Raw genomic sequence first — 18,207 nt, 5'->3', positions numbered from 1 at the left:
AGAAAGCTGAGTGCCAAAGAATTGATGCTTTTGAACTGTGATGTTGGAGAAGACTCTTGAGAGTCCCTTGGATAACAAGGAGATCCAACCGGTCCATTCTAAAGGAGATCAGTCCTGTGTGTTCATTGGAAGGACTGATGTTGAGGCTGAAACTCCGATACTTTGGCCACCTCATGTGAAGAGCTGACTCATTTGAAAAAACCCTGATGCTGGGAAAGATTGAGGGCAGGAGAAGGGGATGACAGAGGATGAGATGGTTGGATGGCATCACTAACTCAATGGACATGGGTTTGGGTAGACTCGGCAGTTGGTGGTGGACGGGGAGACTTGGCGTGCTATGGTTCTTGGGGTCAGAAAGAATCAGACACTGCTGAGTGACTGAACTGAACTGATAGAGATGTTGTGTTTGGCAGAGGTAGGGAAAGGATTCCATAAGCAATACTTTACCCATAAATAAGAGATAGAATTATAACACTCTAGCTATGATAACTGAAAGTAAATTCTACATAAGTTGAATATCTCAATGTGAATACAAAGTTTTAAAACTTCAAAAGGAAAATATAAAAGACTCACACTATTTCCTTGGGGAAGGAAAGAATTTATTACAAAGAAAGGAAAAACATTTTTAAGTAACAATTCTTTTGACTACTATAAGGTTAAAATTTTTATGTTTATCAAAAGACCTTCCCCCAATAAAAAAGTGTAATAACAAGCCACTGGTTAGCAAAATGTTTACTGTGCCCATAATGATGAAGAATCAGCATTCAGAATATATCAAGAAAAATTAATCATCAAATAAAAGGGAAAACAGCATTTAAAAAACCAAATCATTTTAATAAGCAGTTCATAGAAGTGAAAACCTGAATGAATGGGCAATGAAATATGGAAAAGTGCTTATTTTTAATAGCAATCATAAGGTGAAAACTAATACAAGTATCCAAAACATTTTTTATATGTCTGTGTATATCAGATTGGCAAAGATGAAAAATCTGATATTAAACTGTTTTCATATCATGGGAACTAGGGATTTATTTCCTTGATGGTGAAAGTACAAAGTAACAATACTTCTTTGGAGAGCAATTTGGCAATATATAGTAGACTTGAAGATTACATATATAGGTATAAATATATATAAAATAGCAATTATATTATAGTTTTTCTACACTATCATGGTAATTTTACATATATGCATATTTAATGCAGCACAGAAAGTTCTTCCTAGTAGAAAAACAGACATTAGAAATAAGTCATTGCCCAGCTGTCCACCTACTGGAAAATGGACATGTAAATTCCATAATGAAATAGAACAGTAAAGATGGATGGACCAGAGCCACAGTAATCAATATAAATAAATCTTTCATTAACAAAGGGAACTGTAAAAAAACAAAAGTTATCATTCATGTTAAAATTTGATATACATGAACAACATCAAATATTGTTTTGGATATGTACACTTGTAATAAAATTATAAAAGCATAGTTGGGAAATACTTGATAAGAGTGGTTATTCATGTTGAAAGACTAGGGAAAATAGATTAATTAGGGGTAGATATACTGTGAAATTCTATTATGTTGGTGATGTTTATTTCTTGAAGTTGTGGAGGAAATATGGCAAGATATTTAAGTTTATTAAATCTGAGTGATGATTACATATGTGTTTGTCTCAAAATATTTCATTTACTTATTCATTTTAAACTTTGAAAAGTGTTCTACATGAATAGAGACTAGAATAAGTCAGTGATTAATTCATCAATGTGTTTACCCAGCCAACTGAAATTTTGCTTTTAGTGAATACACCACGATAAGGGTGCCATGAAGGGAGTTGACTTAATCTACCTAGTGCTACTAGTTTGAGTTGTTTGCTTTGGCTTTACAATATGAGAATCCTCAATCTTTATCTGACTTCCCTTTTATTATTCTGTATGTGATTATAACAAATATCATGTTACCAAAACATGCATCCAACTAGAAGCAGAAAATTGTTACTCAGTTCGTATACTCAATAAGCTAAATGGTTTAAACCAATAAAAATGTAAAAATAGCATATTTAAATAAGCTTAAGCTACTGCAAATACTATGGATGTAAATATCTAAAGTGAGTTCATTCTTTCATAGCTGAATTGTGGCATGTGATTTTTTCCCCCTGGAAGATGAATTTTGGAATGTGGGACGAGTTCCTGTTGTCCACAGTAGTCTACCTATACCCCATCACTCACATAAACTCTGCTGTTATCAGTTGGAACACTTTCATCAGAGATTATGCACATGCTACTGGTACTATAATGATTTTTCAGAGTTTCTTTTTTTCTTAGAAAACACTGTCACACAAGTCGTCATTAAAATAAGCTGTCATTTAATTTGGTAATATTTCTGTTCATGTGTTATTAAGTGAATTAATTATATAGGCTTACAGCCTACCACTCTCTTGTTTTCTACTTTTATTCTCCAAATAAGTTTGAAATTTATACAAAATAGGTGTGTCAGAAAAATTCTCACTGTTGTCTCCATGAGTAAAAACAAATTATAATAATTAAAATGCCTTGGATTTCAATTTCATATCTTCTAAATGATAGTTTTTTTCCTACCCTAATTACAGTTCCTCAAAAATGAAAAAGGGATTGAAACAATGCATCTGGTAGTTGATGAAGAGCAATTAAAAAATGAACTGGAATGAAACTTACTTTTCAGGAGCAAGAAAAGCAGTTACCCAAGGGGAATAGAAAAATAAATACTAGCAAAGTAAATTTTGCTTTAGAATCAGAGCACTTTAAAATATATATACACTAGTTTCCTAGGCAAAGAGGAACCAAGGGAATGGAAATGTGTTTTTAAACCTCCAGTTTAATAGTTATGTAAAAAAAATATTTGACCTTTCTTGGCAGGTTTAGATCCAGATAAGCATCTTGGAAAAACCTTGGATCAAATGGAGCCCTATCTCTTAGAGGTAAGAATTTAGAGTATTTCTCAAAATACAGGCATCTAAAGGAGGAAAATAAACAATGCCATGATATGCTGATTATACAATCAATTTTTAGAAATTCTCAGATACATTGATGATACAGCTTTGTGATAAAATTAAACCTCAGATGGGTATGAAAGTGTTTAAAATTAATTACAAAAGTTATGACTACTCTGTTGCGCTCGCTAAAAGAATAATTAAGTAAGCTATATTAAAAAGGAAATTGTTTGTCAAAAAGTTTACTTTTATTTTCCCTGGTAACTCAGACAGTGAAGAATCTGCCTGCAATGCAAGAGACCTGGATTTAATCCCTGGGCTAGAAAGATTCCCTGGAGAAGGGAATGGCAGTCCACTCCATTAGTCTTGCCTGGAAAATTCCATGGACAGAGGAGCCTGGCGGGCTGCAGTCAATTGCAGCCTGAAAAGAGTTGGACACGACTGAGCGACTGACACTTTCACTTTCAAAGTACAGTCCCTGATGGTCTCCATGATAAGGTGCATTTCCATCAGAAATGCAAGAGAAAATTTCCTTTATAGATTATCTAATCTAACCTCTTTTCTTTTACCAATTAGGAAATTAACTTGCCGAGTAGTAAATAAATTATCCCGAGGCTTCAGGTTACAACTGTTTATCATTGTCAAAGTCTAAATGTGTTTTAAATATTAAAGAAAGATCTTGTTATTTTTACTCTATTAACTGTATTATATTTTATTAGAATTAGGGGTCAAATGTTAGGATTAGTATGGCAATTCTGAATTAACGAGAATAGTGTAACTTGGATTTTTGAAATTTTACAGTTACAAAAAATGAAAAAGAAAATCACCCTACTTCTGTGAAAGAAGTAAACTCCTCTATTAAGTTACCATTTTTCCCTCCCATGTTCTTCATCAAATTGTCTCTGGACACTGTTAATGCCAGTGCTGTAATATGAACTGTTAGCAGTTACACCTGTCAGTAACTATATGTGTTTCACATTTTTCTTTCAGATATTTGATTATTTTATGGCTTATCAATATGTACCAAATGCTTAGAAATCCCTAAAATGTTCATTTCTTGTTTTACTAAGCGTTATGCTTGTACTTAGTCACTCAGTTGTGTATGACTCTTTGCAACCCCATGGACTGTAGCCCACCAGGCTCCTCTGTCCATGGAATTTTCCAGGCAAGAATACTGGAATGGGTTTCCATACCCTCCTTCAGGGAATCTTCCCACCCAGGGATCAAACCCAGGTCTCCCGCATTGCAGGCAAATTCTTGACTGTCTGAGCCACCAGGAAAGCCCAAGAATACTAGGGTGGGTAGCCTATCCCTTCTCCAGGGGATCTTCCTGACCCAGTAATTGAACCAGGCTCTCCTGCATTACAGGTAGATTCTTTACCCAGCTGACCTACCATGGAAGCCCACCAGGGAAGCCCCTTATTAAGTATTATTAAGCATCTAACATGTGCTAGGAAAATCAGTTCAGTTCAGTTCAGTCACTCAGTCGTGTCTGACTCTTTGTGATCCCATGGACTGCAGCACGCCAGGCCTCCCTGTCCATCAACAACTCCCAGAGTTTACCCAAACCCATGTCCATTGAGTCGGTGATGCCATCCAACCATCTCATCCTCTGTCATCCTCTTCTCCTCCCGCCTTCAATCTTTCCCAGCATCAGGGTCTTTTCCAATGAGTGACATAAATAGTAAAAGATTTGGAAATGAGCTAGGAAAAGATTTGAAAATGAGCTAGGAAAATAGCAAAAGATTGAAATGATTATATAATTGTGACAAATTATTTTGATTTCTAGATACTTTGATATCATTTATGATGGACATGGCTGCTTTCCATGCCCCTCTGATAGGACTCTTTTCACAGTAATTTGTTCTATGCCCAGCATATCTATGTTCACATCTATTCACTACCATTGGGCTAAATTTTGCTTCTACAAAAGCAGTGTAAATAATGTAATTAAACTTATGAGGGTGAAAGAAAGGGAACTTCAGAGATAGGAGACTGGAGTTTTGGCAAAAGATGCTTCTAAAACTTGAAGTTGTGAGGTCAGGTTTCAAGCATCTGTAGATTATTTTTAGAAAGGCAAGTAAAGCTTTAGGATTACCATTATGTTGATTGTGAATTAACCTGTGTGTTACCATAATATGTTTAAACACAGAAATTACTTTATTCTACTTTAGCAAGTTCCTCACAAGACCTGTCAGTCTTACATTTCACAAAAAAATTATCTACCCATTCTCCATAATGACCATTTTATTCCCTCTCTGCTCCTCAAGTTTCAAATCCCTTCATATTTTACTGTCAATGTACAAATGGTAGCAAAGTGCTGAATGAATAAAAGCACCATTGAAATAAATTAAAAATACAGGGACACAAAATCATAATACATTTGCAAGGACATAGACAAAAGATACACATGGAATACTTTTAAATATATGTCTGTGATAAGGAAAAGGGGATAAGGAATAGAGATAAATAGGAATTTTTATTTTTTATTTATTGAAGTACAGTTGACGTGCAGTATTATATGTTCAGTTCAGTTCAGTCAGTTCAGTCACTCAGTCGTGTCCAACTCTTTGTGACCCCATAAATCGCAGCACTCCAGGCCTCCCTGTCCATCACCAACTCCCAGAGTTCACTCAGACTCACGTCCATCGAGTCAGTAATGCCATCCAGCCATCTTATCCTCTGTCGTCCCCTTCTCCCGCCCCCAATCCCTCCCAACATCAGAGTCTTTTCCAATGAGTCAACTCTTCGCATGAGGTGGCCAAAGTACTGGAGTTTCAGCTTTAGCATCATTCCCTCCAAAGAAATCCCAGGGCTGATCTCCTTCAGAATGGACTGGTTGGATCTCCTTGTAGTCCAAGGGACTCTCAAGAGTCTTCTCCAACACCACAGTTCAAAAGCATCAATTCTTCGGTGCTCAGCTTTCTTCATAGTCCAACTCTCACATCCATACATGACCACTGGAAAAATCATAGCCTTGACTAGACAGACCTTTGTTGGCAAAGTAATGTCTCTGCTTTTCGATATGCTATCTAGGTTGGTCATAACTTTTCTTCCAAGGAGCAAGCATCTTTTAATTTCATGGCTGCAGTCACCATCTGCAGTATTATGTTACAGATGTACAATATAGTGATTCACATTTTTAAAAGTTATACTCCATTTACAGTTATTCTAAATAATATTGACTATATTTATTATACTTTATAATATATCCCATAGCTTACTTTATATGATAGTTTGTAGCTCTTAATTCTCTACCGCTATGTTGCCTATCCCCCCATCCCTTTTCTCGTTAATAAATAAATGGAAAAATTTAAAATAACAACATAAGGGACTTCTCTGGGGTTCAGTGGCTAAGACTGCACACCCAATGCAGGGGGCCTAGGTTCAGTCCCTGGCCAGGTAATTAAATGCTGCAACTTAAGTTCCTGCATGCCATACCAAAGATCAAAGTTCTGTGTGCTGCAACCAAGACCCGGCACTGCCAAGGAAACAAATAAATAAAATAAATATTTTTAATAAGACATAAGAATACCTGACTGTTACTGCAAATTTGCAATATGGTAAAGTATAAGGTAGCAAAAAAAAGCATAGTTCTTCTGCCCCATGATGCATGTTGCTAATGTGTTGGTGTATTCCCTGATTTTTATTTCCTGAGCTTTTGTTGTACACTCAAGTTCATATTATTAAATATTTGTACGTATTGTATTTGCACAGTTTGGTTCAACTATACATATAGTTTGTCTCCTTTTTTTCTCATAATATTATGATGTGTTTACTTTCCCACAGAACTAAATCTATTTGAAAATACATTAATTAATGGCTGTGTAGATTCCATCATATTCATATTCTACATGTGAATATATTCTTGTTGGGAATATTTGTCTCTATGGTTGGTACAAAAGTAATTGTGGTTTTACATTGTTGAACTTTTGCATTTGATTGGAAACTGTGATTATATTATACATCATTTTCATGCACATCTTACTTTATGTTCTTTTGCTAATGACTTATTACTTGATGTTTATTTTATATTTACTTTAGACTATAAATTTGATGTTAGACAAAAAGCAAATACAAGTGATTTTTTTATTCACGTTCAAAATGAATCATAAAGCAGGGAGGCAACTCTCAATATCAATGCATTTGGCCCAGGAATTGCTAATGAACATACAGAGTAATGGTGGTTCAAAAAGTTTTGCAAAGGAGATGAGAACCTCGAAGATGAGGAGCATAGTGGCTGGCCATCAGAAGTTGGCAACTACCAATTGAAAGGAGTCATCAAAGCTGATCCTCTTACAACTACAGGATAAATTGTTGAAGAACTCAGCATCAACCATTCTAAGGTCATTTGGTATTTGAAGCAAACTGGAAAAGTGAAAAAGCTCAGGAAGTGGGTACCTCATGACCTGAAAACAAATCAAAAAATTGTTGTTTTGAAGAGTCATCTTTCTTCTCTTATACCATGCAACAACAATGAACCATTTCCCAATTGGATTGTGACGTGCGACAAAGAGTAGATTTTATACAACAAGTGACAATGACCACCTCAGTGCTTGGACCAAGAAGAAGCTCCAAAGCACTTCCCAAAGCCAAACTTGTGCCAAAACAAGGTCATGGTCACTGTTTGGTGATCTGCTGCCCATCTGATCCACTACAGCTTTCTTATTCCTGGCAAAACCATTAGAGAAGTATGCTCAACAGATCCAGTGAGATGCACCGAAAACAGCAATGCCTGCAGCTAGCATTGGTCAACCGAATGGGCCCAGTTCTTCTCCACAACAACGCCTGACCACATGTCACACAACCAGTGCTTCAAAAGTTGAACAAATTGGGCTAAGAAGTTTTGCCTCATCCACCATATTCACCTGACCTCTCACCAACCAGCTACCACTTCTTTAAGCATCTCCACCACTTTTTGCAGGGAAAATGCTCCCACAACCAGCAGGAGGCAGAAAATGTTTTCCAAGAGTTTATCAAATCCCAAAGCATGGCTTTTTATGCTACAGGAATAAACAAACTTATACCTCATTACCAAAAATGTGTTGATTGTACTCATTTCTATTTTAATTAATAAAGATGTGTTTGAGTCTAGTTATAATGATTTAAAATTCATGGTCTGAAACCACCATTACTTTTTCAACAACCTAATAAGTTATTAAAAAGTTATTTCTTTTTAAATTATTATAAACACTATTCTGATTATTATCTTTCCTAGTAAATCTTCATGTATATTTCTGATTATTATTTTCTTTAGATAAATTCCTAGGAATTATAATTTCTGGATCAAAAAATAAAACTTCAAGGCTTATACATTTATTACTCTAAGTTAACTATGGAATCATTTCAGCCATTGCTCCTTAAGTTTCTGCAAGTTCCTAAAATTATTATATGATACATAAACAATGGATTAAAAAATTATTTTATCTTTTGTGCTTCTTCCCCCCAGGATTATTTTCTCATTGTTCAGAAAAGGAGATGAATTTTAATATAAAATTACATCAAATTTTAAAAGCTTTGGACTGCTCTTTAAATGTTTTTGAAGAGTATTCCTATATTTGTGATATTTTACAATGTTTGTTGAACTCAGTCTTTGAAATGATTCTTCATTCTTTGCTATGTAAACAACCCTCTGAGTCTTTCTTGCCTCTTACTTACTTCATCATCTCACTTTCATGTCTTATGGTTGATTTTTACCTCTATGTCTTTGTATTACTTAATGATTTCCCTCAGATTTAGCACTATTTATTGATTTCTCACTCTAGATTATGCAGATTTAGCTATCTTTACTCCCTTTGTCTCCACCAAATATGTGTACCCTTTTCCTCATTCCATCTTCCCACATAATACTGCAATTCTGGTTGTATGAATAGTCAGTGTTTAAATTACAATAACTATAAAAACTCAAAACACAGCCTCATTAGGTAGTAAACTCTGCTAGTAAACCTTTCCTGTGTTGTTGTTCAGTCTCCCAGTCATGTCCAATTCTTTGTGACCCCATGGACTGCAACACGCCAGGCCTCCCTGTCCCTCACCATCTCCGGGAGTTTGCCCAGGTTCATGTCCATTGCATTGGTGATGCCATCCAGCCATCTCATCCTCTGATACCCTGTTCTCCTTCTGCCCTCAGTTTTTCCCAGCATCAGAGATTTTTCCAGTGAGTCGACTGTTTGCGTCAGGTGACCAAAATACTGGAACTTCAGCTTTAGAATCAGTCCTTCCAATGAGTATTCAGGGTTGATTTCTTTTAAGATTGACTGCTTTGATCTTCCTGTCCAAGGGACTCTCAGAAGTCTTCTCCAGCACCACAGTTTGAAGGCATCAATTCTTTGGTGTTCTGTCTTCTTTACAGTCTAGTTCTTACAACCATACATGACCACTGGAGAGACCAAAGCCTTGACTATACGGACCATTGTCAGCAGAGTAATGTCTCTGCTCTTCAACACACTGTCTGTGTTTGTCATAGCTTTCCTGCCAAGAACCAATTGTCTTCTGTTTTCATGGCTACAGTCACCATGCACAATGATTTTAGAGCCCAAGAAGAGGAAATCTATCACTGCTTCCACCTTTACCCTTCTATTTGCCATCAAGTGCTGGGGCTGGATGCCATGATCTTGGTTTTTTTAATATTTAGTTTTAAGCCAGCTTTTTCACTCTCCTCCTTCACCTTCATCAAGAGGTTCTTTAGTCCCTCTTCACTCTCTGCCATTAGAGTGTTATTGAGGTTGTTAATGTTTCTCCTACCTCTCTTGATTCCAGTTTGTAACTTATCTAGTCCAGCATTTCTCATAATGTGCTCAGTGTATAGATTAAACAAACAGGGTGACAGCAGACAGCCCTGCCATACTCCTTTCTCAATCCTGAACCAATCAGCTGGTCAATACAAGGTTCTTAACTGTTGCTTCTTGATCCTCACATGTTTTCATGTGAATTATAATTGTCTTGCTTTATTCATTTATTCCATATTCTATGTACTAATCACTAATTCAGTGCTTTACTCATTGACAGTTTCTTAGTCTCTTAGCCAGATGTTCAGACATACTAAATAGTTTTTCAGTTTCCTCTCCCTGAAGTCTTTTCCAGGGCCTTAGACCTGATGTACATAATCTGGGTCAGTTTCATTCTATGCCTATTACAAGGCTGTCATCCATCATCTTCTCATAATCCAAGAGACCCCTTTACCTTTCTTCTTTGTTAGATCCCTTGTTTCCTGGATCCAGTGTCTTTCTTTTATCTTTGTTTCCATCTCATTTTTGTGAAGCACACATTCTTTTTAAGGAAGAGTCCACAGGACTCTTTGAGAGTGTATGCATATCTGTAAATGTCTTCATTCTTTCCTTTCATTTGATTGGTTCTTTAGTAAGTCATAAATTCTGTTTTAGGAATATTTTCCCTTCCAGATCTTGATAATATTGCTTCATTTCCTTGCAGCTTGATATGCTGTTGAGAAGCCCAAAGTTATTCTGACTCCTGACTATTTCTATGCAACCTTATTTATTTCTCTCTCCATCTCCTCTGTGTAAGAGTATGTAAGATACTTCTTTTGCCCCCAAAATTATAAAGTCTTATGTGCTATGTCTTAGGCGTGAATGTTTTTATCCATTGTGCTGAGACAGGTAGAGTTTTCAGCTTGAAAATTTCAGTTCTGGGCAGTTTTCTTGAATTATTTCACTGGTGTTTACCTACTCTTTCTTTTTATTTCTTTTTGTGGTTCAGTCACTCAGTCATGTCCAACTCTTTACGACCGTATGGACTGCAGCATGCCCAGGCTTCCATGTCCTTCACCATCTCCTGGAGTTTGCTCAAAGTCATGTCCATTGAACCCGTGATGCCATCCAACCATCTAGCCCTCAATTGTCCCGTTCTCCTCCTGTCTTCTATTTTTCCCAGCATCAGGCTCTTTCCCAATGATTCAACTCTTCACATCAGGTGGCCAAAGTATTGGAGCTTCAGCATCAGTCCTTCCAATGAATATTCAGGGTTGATTTCCTTTAGGATTAACTGGTTTGATCTCCTTGCAGTTCAAGGGACTCTCAAGAGTCTTCTCCAACACCACAGTTCAAAAGCATCAATTCTTTGGCACTCAGCCTTCTTCATGGTCCAACTCTCACATCTGTACATGACTACTGGAAAAACCATAGCCTTGACTATACAGACCTCTGTGGACAAAGTAATGTCTCTGCTTTTTAATACTGTCTAGCTTTGTCATCCGGAGAAGGTGATGGCACGCCACTCCAGTACTCTTGCCTTGAAAATCCCATGGATGGAAAAGCCTGGTGGGCTGCAGTCCATGGGGTCGCTAAGAGTTGGATACAACTGAGCGACTTCACTTTGACTTTTCACTTTCATGCATTGGAGAAGGAAATGGCAACCCACTCCAGTGTTTTTGCCTGGAGATTCCCAGGGACCAGGGGAGCCTGCTGGGCTGCCTTCTATGGGGTCGCACAGAGTCGGACACAACTGAAGTGACTTAGCAGTAGCAGTAGCTTTGTCATCACTTTTCTTCCAAGGAGTAAACATCTTTTAATTTCATGGCTGCGGTCACCATCTGCAGTGATTTTGGAACTCAGGAAAATAAAGTCTGCCACTGTTTCCATTGTTTCCCCACCTAGTTGCCATGAAGTAATGGGATCAGATGTCATGATCTTAGTTTTCTGAATGTTGAATTTTAAGCCAGCTTTTTCACTCTCCTCTTTTGCCTTCATCAAGAGGCTCTTTAGTTCTTCTTCACAGTCTGCAAAGAGGGTAGTATCATCTGTATATCTGAGGCTATTGATATAACCTGTTGACTCCTTGCAGTCTTGATTCCAGCTTGTGCTTCATCTAGCCCAGCATTTCGCATGATGTATTCTGCATATAAGTTAAATAAGCAGGGTGACAATATACACCCTCAACGTACTCCTTTGCCAATTTTGAACCAGTCCCAATTTTGCTTCTTTGGATTCTTATTATTTAGATGTTCCTTGAACTTCTAACTTTTCTCTTAATTTTCACCTACATCACTTTACTCTTTCTGTAAGAATTTCACAATTTTACAGTTAAATTTTTAGTTAAATTTTTTCATATCTTATTTTTAATTTCTAAAAGCACATTTTTGTTCTCTGAATGTTTTTTTTTTAATCTGTAATGCTTTATCCTTAAATAATTTTTCTTCTCTCCTTCATAGTCAGTCTTTTCCTTTGTTTATTTTGATCTCTGTCTTTCATCTTATAGATGATTCTGCTAATCTTTGGTGTTCTACTCATGTTTAAGAGTGGAGACCTAAAAGTTTTATTGCAAGCACTAAGTGTGTGGATGGAGCTGTGTGACCTTGAGTTTCACACTGGAAGGGAGTATATATGGGTCATTTAATATGAGCTGGTTATATTCCAAATGATCCTCCAGCCTCCTCTTAACATGAAGATGTGCTGCAGGTTTTTGCTGTTGTTGTTGGAGTTGACAAGGAAAATGGCTAGAGGTCTTAGAATCTTGTGTGCATACATTAACTGAATCCCTCTGTTTTTTTTTATAGTACCTCTGTCCTCAGCTGTGTCTTGTTTCTCCCAGGTTAGTTCATTTGTTTTCCCTTTGCAGAGGATAAACCTTCAGTGTTCTGACAGGGTCAAGTAGAGGTGGTTGTCAGCCTATAGGGAAAGGATCTAGGAATCTGCTGCTGCTGCTGCTAAGTCGCTTCAGTCATGTCCGACTCTGTGCGACCCCATAGACGGCAGCCCACCAGGCTCCCCCGTCCCTGGGATTCTCCAGGCAAGAACACTGGAGTGGATTGCCATTTTCTTCTCCAATGCATGAAAGTCAAAAGTGAAAGTGAAGTCGCTCAGTCATGTCCCACCCTCAGCAACCCCATGGAGCGCAGCCTACCAGGCTCCTCTGTCCATGGGATTTTCCAGGCAAGAGTACTGGAGTGGGGTGCCATTGCCTTCTCTAGGGAATCTGACTGCTTGTTAAAAAGACTGCCAATCTATCCCTCTTATTTTGGTGTCCTTTTCACATTTTCCCTTTACTTTCAGAAGTAACTGGTGCCATCAATCCTTTACTTTATTGCTTTAGAGTAAAGAGTTAATTTCCTGTATAAATTGGGTCAGTCCTTTGCATGCTTCCCTGTTGGCTTAGGTTCCAATGTTCTTGATTCTGTTGCTTGCTCTCTGATTTTCCCCATCTTTTTTGAATTTATGCCTTTTTATGAAATACCTTCCATGGAAGTTTTAGAAGAGGGTGGGAGTAGGTGCATGGATTCAATTCACTGTCTTTACCAGCAGTGGTTACTCTTTAATCATGAGATTTATTAAGATCTTCCAAGTAAAAGTTGTTTGCTAAATGGAAGATGAAATCATATTATATAAAAATGGTGACTATGTAGATCTGGTTGCTTTTTCCAGAGCTATTCTATTCACATAGAATTGGGAAATCTGACTTCTAGTCTTGAGTCAAAGGTAAGCAGATATGTACTGACTAAGGAGTATATGCTTAGCTGGCTGCTACAAGAGCTAAAGCAGGATACTTGTAATGCTAACCTCAAGCTTAAAGCTCTATTCCAAGTTCTCTTTTATATGAGTTAACTTGTCTTCCTTATGAGTTTGACAAAAGAACAATTTACAGTCCAAGCTACCTATCACTTAACAATGCAAAAGACAAAGAATTTCACTAAAGTGATTTGATGTTGTGGGTGAGAGATGGAACTTTAAGCCTTATTCCCTACACTGCTGAACTTATGGAAAGGAAAACCTATAACTGACCTTGAATGTTAAGAGGAAGGTAGAATATCCTTGAGAGGAATTTTTTAAATTTTGAATATAACAGAGTTGGAAGGATATGTGGAGCTTTATGGCTGAGATATTCAGTGACTCTTATAATTTACAAGAAGTATTAAAATGTTGTTCAGTCACTAAGTCATGTCCAACTCTTTGTGACCCCATGAACTGCAGCATTCCAGGTTTACCTGTCCTTACTGTCGCCTAGAGTTTGCTCAAACTCATGTTCATTGAGTCAGTGAGGCATAGTCTAGGTATAAGAGGGAGAGAACATATGTATACCTATGACTGATTCATATTGATGTATGGCAGAAACTAACACAATATTTTAAAGCAATTATCCTCCAACTAAAAATATAATGAAAGTTGTTAAATTAAAAAATGTACTCTAAGATAGTATATAATATGTACCAAAGAATTTCAAAGAAAACATTGAATGTTGTTGAGAGAATTCTGAATAAATTGAGAGGTAAATTGACAGCCATACTGGACTTTAAGAATGGGGATAGAACTTTTGACTGGCTGGCTTATTTGGAATATATCTTAAGTACTTGGAGAGGAAACTGAGAAAAAATTTAGAAGCCATATTGTGAGAAATTTTGAATACTGAATTAAGGATTTAATTATCTAAGCAATGAGCAACTGAAGGTTTTAAAGGAAGGGAGGAAAATTCTGAAAGGTGTACTTTAAGGAATTTGACTCAGCAGTAGAGCCCATTAATATTTGCAGTTAAAGAGAAGAAATGAAGGTCCTCCATAGTTAGTGGCTGTTCCAATATATTATCATGAACATGTTCCTCACATTTCATTGAGTGTGTACTGTAAAATAAGTAAAAAAAGGTATTTTTGCATTAAATTTAGAGTCTTATGAGGAGGGATCCTAATAATTTTGATCAGATAAAGCCCAGTTGGTATTTACTATAAATGCAATTGGAAGCTAAAAATGGAAGATGACCACCTGACCTGGAATAGTTGAAAGCAGTGTCATGGGAGTCTTAGAACTTAAATTGGTCTAAAGGATGGATGAAACTTATACTTTGTTGTTCAGTCTCCCAGTCATCTCGAACTCTTTGTACCCCATGGACTGCAGCACACCAGGTCTCCCTGTCCTTCAGTATCTCATGGAGCTTTCTCAAACTCATGTTCATTGAGCCAATGATGCCATCCAAATATTTCATCCTCTGTTGCCCCCTTCTCCTGCCCTCAATCTTTCCCAGCATCAGGGTCTTTACCACTGAGTCAGCTTTTTGCATCAGATGGCACCAAAGTATTGGAGCTTCAGCTTCAGCATCAGTCCTTCCAGTGAATATTGGAAGGGTTGATTTCCTTGAGGATTGACTGGTTTGATCTCCTTGCAGTCCATGGGACTCTCAAGAGTCTTCTCTAACACAATTCAAAAGCATCAGTTCTTTGGCACTCAGCCTTCTTTATCATCCAACTCTTACATCCATAAATGATGACTTGAAAAACCATAATTTTGACTATATGGACTTTTGTGGGCAAAGTGATGTCTCTTTTTAATACACTGTCTAGGTTTGTCATCGCTTTTCTTTCAGGAAGCAAATGTCTTTTAATTTCATGGCTGCAGTCACCATCTGCAGTGATTTTGGAGCCCAAGAAAATAAAGTCTGCCACTGTTTCCATTGTTTCCCCATCTAGTTGCCATGAAGTGATGGAACTGGATGCCATGATCTTAGTTTTTTGAATGTTGAGTTTTAAGCCAGCGTTTTCACTCTTCTCTTTCGTTTTCACCAAGAGGCTCTTTAGCCAGGATGAAAACCATGAAAGATCACAAACCATGATAGTGTGATTACTCACCTAGAGTCAGACATCCTGGAGAATTTTTAAAGAGATTGGAGTACTATTTTCCAGTTTGTTGTGAACCACACAGTCAAAGACTTTGGCATAGTCAATGAAGCAAAAATAGATATTTCTATGGAATTCTCTTGCTTTTTCTATGATCCAATGGATGTTGGCAATTTCATCTCTGCTTCCTCTGCCTTTTCAAAATCCAGCTTGTACATCTGGAAGTTCTCAGTTCATGTACTGTGGAAGCCTGGCTTGGAGAATTTTGAGCATTAACTTGTTACCATGTGAAATGAGTGCAGTTGTGCTGTAATTTGAACATTCTTTGGCATCGCCCTTCTTTGTAATTGGAATGACAACTGACCTTTTCCAGTCAGTGGCCACTGCTGAGTTTTCCAGATTTTCTGGTATATTGAGTGCAGCACTTTGACAGCATCATCTTTTAGGATTTGAAATAGATCAACTGGAATTCCATCACCTCCACTAGCTTTGTTTGTAGTAATGCTTCCTAAGGCCCACTTGACTATCATGGTTTTCTGGATCATTAAGACCTTTTTTGTATTGATGGTGGCGACAAAGTGAATCAATCTGTAGACTGCTTGGCAAGAACACATGCAAGGACAATAAGGAGTTTTATTTAAATGAAACTAACAGCTCATGTTGGTAGATTAATACGAAACAGGTGAGATGGGAATTTAGACCCAGTCATTAAGGGCCTTGAGAGATGGACCAAGAGATTTGGGGTGAGAAATAAGATATGGAAGGCTCATCAACAGGGATATTTATTATTAAAACATATCTCAGGAAATTTAGTGTGGTGGCAGTATTCCTGGACTGGGAGAGAAGAAATTGGAAATCAAAAAGAGTCTAAGATGCTCTTATTGAAACAGGTCTGAGGACTTAAAGCATGAAACCTCTGACAGTAGGGATAGAGACACAGAACAAACAAAGATTCGGATGGAAGAATGAAAAAGAAATCAGCATCAAATGGCTAGAAGCTGGAAAAGGAAGAATCAAAGATTAATCCACACACAAATAATTGGGGAAATAAGAAGCACACATGTTTGCAGAGAACAGGATTGAAAAGGAACACGATAAGATTGGTCTTAAATATACAGAGTTTTAAATTATAAACCAGAAGCATGTGTTTTTAAAACTATGAGGTTGGCACACAATTGAGGTGTTCAGGCTAAAGACTAAGGTTTATTATTTATGAGTTAGGACACAACTTTAAATTATGAGTTTGTTTAGTTCTAAGCTACATATCCTTCGCAAATCAGTTTAGTTTTTGTCTCTGGAAAAGGAAAAAGAAATAAAATTAGTAACCATTTCATCAAGTATCTACTGTGTGCTGTGTAAGATATTAGACCTTTTTTTCACATGGTTTTGTTACTGAAAACAGCACTCCTGTGAGGTAGGTACTGTTGTCTTCTCCATTGTACAGATCAGTAAACTGAGGCTCTGAGAGTTTGCATGACCTTAGACTGCATAGCTACAAAGTGACAGAGCTATGATTTGAATGAAGGATGATGTGAACCGAGAACGATCTGCCTCCAGAGCTACTGCTTTTGACCAATGTATTACACAATCCTGCTTTCACCGCGCCTCACTACAATATGTGCTTTACCTACTCTTATAGTTAAGCTGTGTATTACAGCTCTGACCTAAGTATTTTTTATGCATTATGTTATTTAATTATGTAACAAGCCTATGAGGTTGCTACTATTAATTTTTATATTTTAAAAATGAGGGATCACTTAGAAGGTGAGTTACTTTTCCAAAGTCGCAGAGCTGGGAAGTTTCAGAACTGGAATTTATGCTTTAAATCTATCTGATTTCAGAGCCTATGCTCTTTTTTATTCTTAAAAGTCATTTTGAAGATTAAATAAGATAATTTTATCATTTTCTTAACTTCAACGCATAAAGCACATTTTCTTTAGTTAGTAGTGACAGTGTTCATCGGTACTAACAAATCATCAGTTCGTCAGTTCAACACTTTGCAGTAACAGAATAACCTAAAGGTGATTAGCCGAACCCATGGACTGCATAAGCTATCAGGAGGAATAAATGGATAAAGAAGAATAAAGCATAGAATCATAAAGGATATTTATAATTTTGGAGCAGCGGGAAGGAAAGGAGTTGGAAAAGCCTAGCAGTAGCTTAGAAAACACAGTAACGTAGAAGCCTCAGGAAAATAATCACAAAGATTTGAGACATCAGTTGTATGACATGATACATAAAATTTGGAAAAAAGGTCATTAAACAGTGTCCCAGCCCATTGCTGTTCATACTGAAATACCAGTAAACAGAACCACCATCCATCCAGTTTCCCAATGCAGAAAGCTGCAAATTTTTCTTAATTTTAAAAAAAACTTTCCTCACTTCTCCATTCACTTATTTAAACCTGCTCAAAACTCTCTCAACCTATCTGCCCTCTCCTCTCCATCCTCAGTGCTCCTTCCCTGTTTCAGGTTATTTCCTCCTGCCAAGATTCCTTCAGCGACCTCTCAGTTCTTTCTGCTTCTTGACTTACTGCCCTCCAGCCCATTCTCCACATGCAGCCAGAATGATGTTTCTAAAAGACAAATGAGATCAGGTCAATTCTCTGTTTAGAACATCCCATGGGTTCTCATTGACCTGAGGATAATAACTCAGTATGGCTTATAAAGCTGCATAACATCTTTTCTCTTTCTAGGTTT

General features: G+C 37.1%; 1 protein-coding gene across 2 annotated transcripts in view; it reads left to right on the top strand.

Moving 5' to 3' along the window:
* Positions 1–18,207, top strand: part of DPH6 (diphthamine biosynthesis 6) — a 192,079-nt gene that overhangs the window by 148,665 nt on the left and 25,207 nt on the right. Inside the window, exons 6-7 of one of the 2 annotated variants that reach the window (XM_010844190.1) lie at positions 2,115–2,273; positions 2,882–2,943. In XM_010844190.1, coding sequence (XP_010842492.1) covers positions 2,115–2,273; positions 2,882–2,943 — 221 coding nt within the window. The remainder of the gene's footprint in view (positions 1–2,114; positions 2,274–2,881; positions 2,944–18,207) is intronic. The other variant, XM_010844191.1, reaches the window with a different exon arrangement.

This window comes from Bison bison, unplaced genomic scaffold, assembly GCF_000754665.1.
Source record: "Bison bison bison isolate TAMUID 2011002044 unplaced genomic scaffold, Bison_UMD1.0 scf7180017864197, whole genome shotgun sequence".
Taxonomy (NCBI): domain Eukaryota; kingdom Metazoa; phylum Chordata; class Mammalia; order Artiodactyla; family Bovidae; genus Bison; species Bison bison.
The sequence above is the reverse complement of the archived record's forward strand: the minus strand, read 5'-3'. Positions and strand labels throughout refer to the sequence as shown.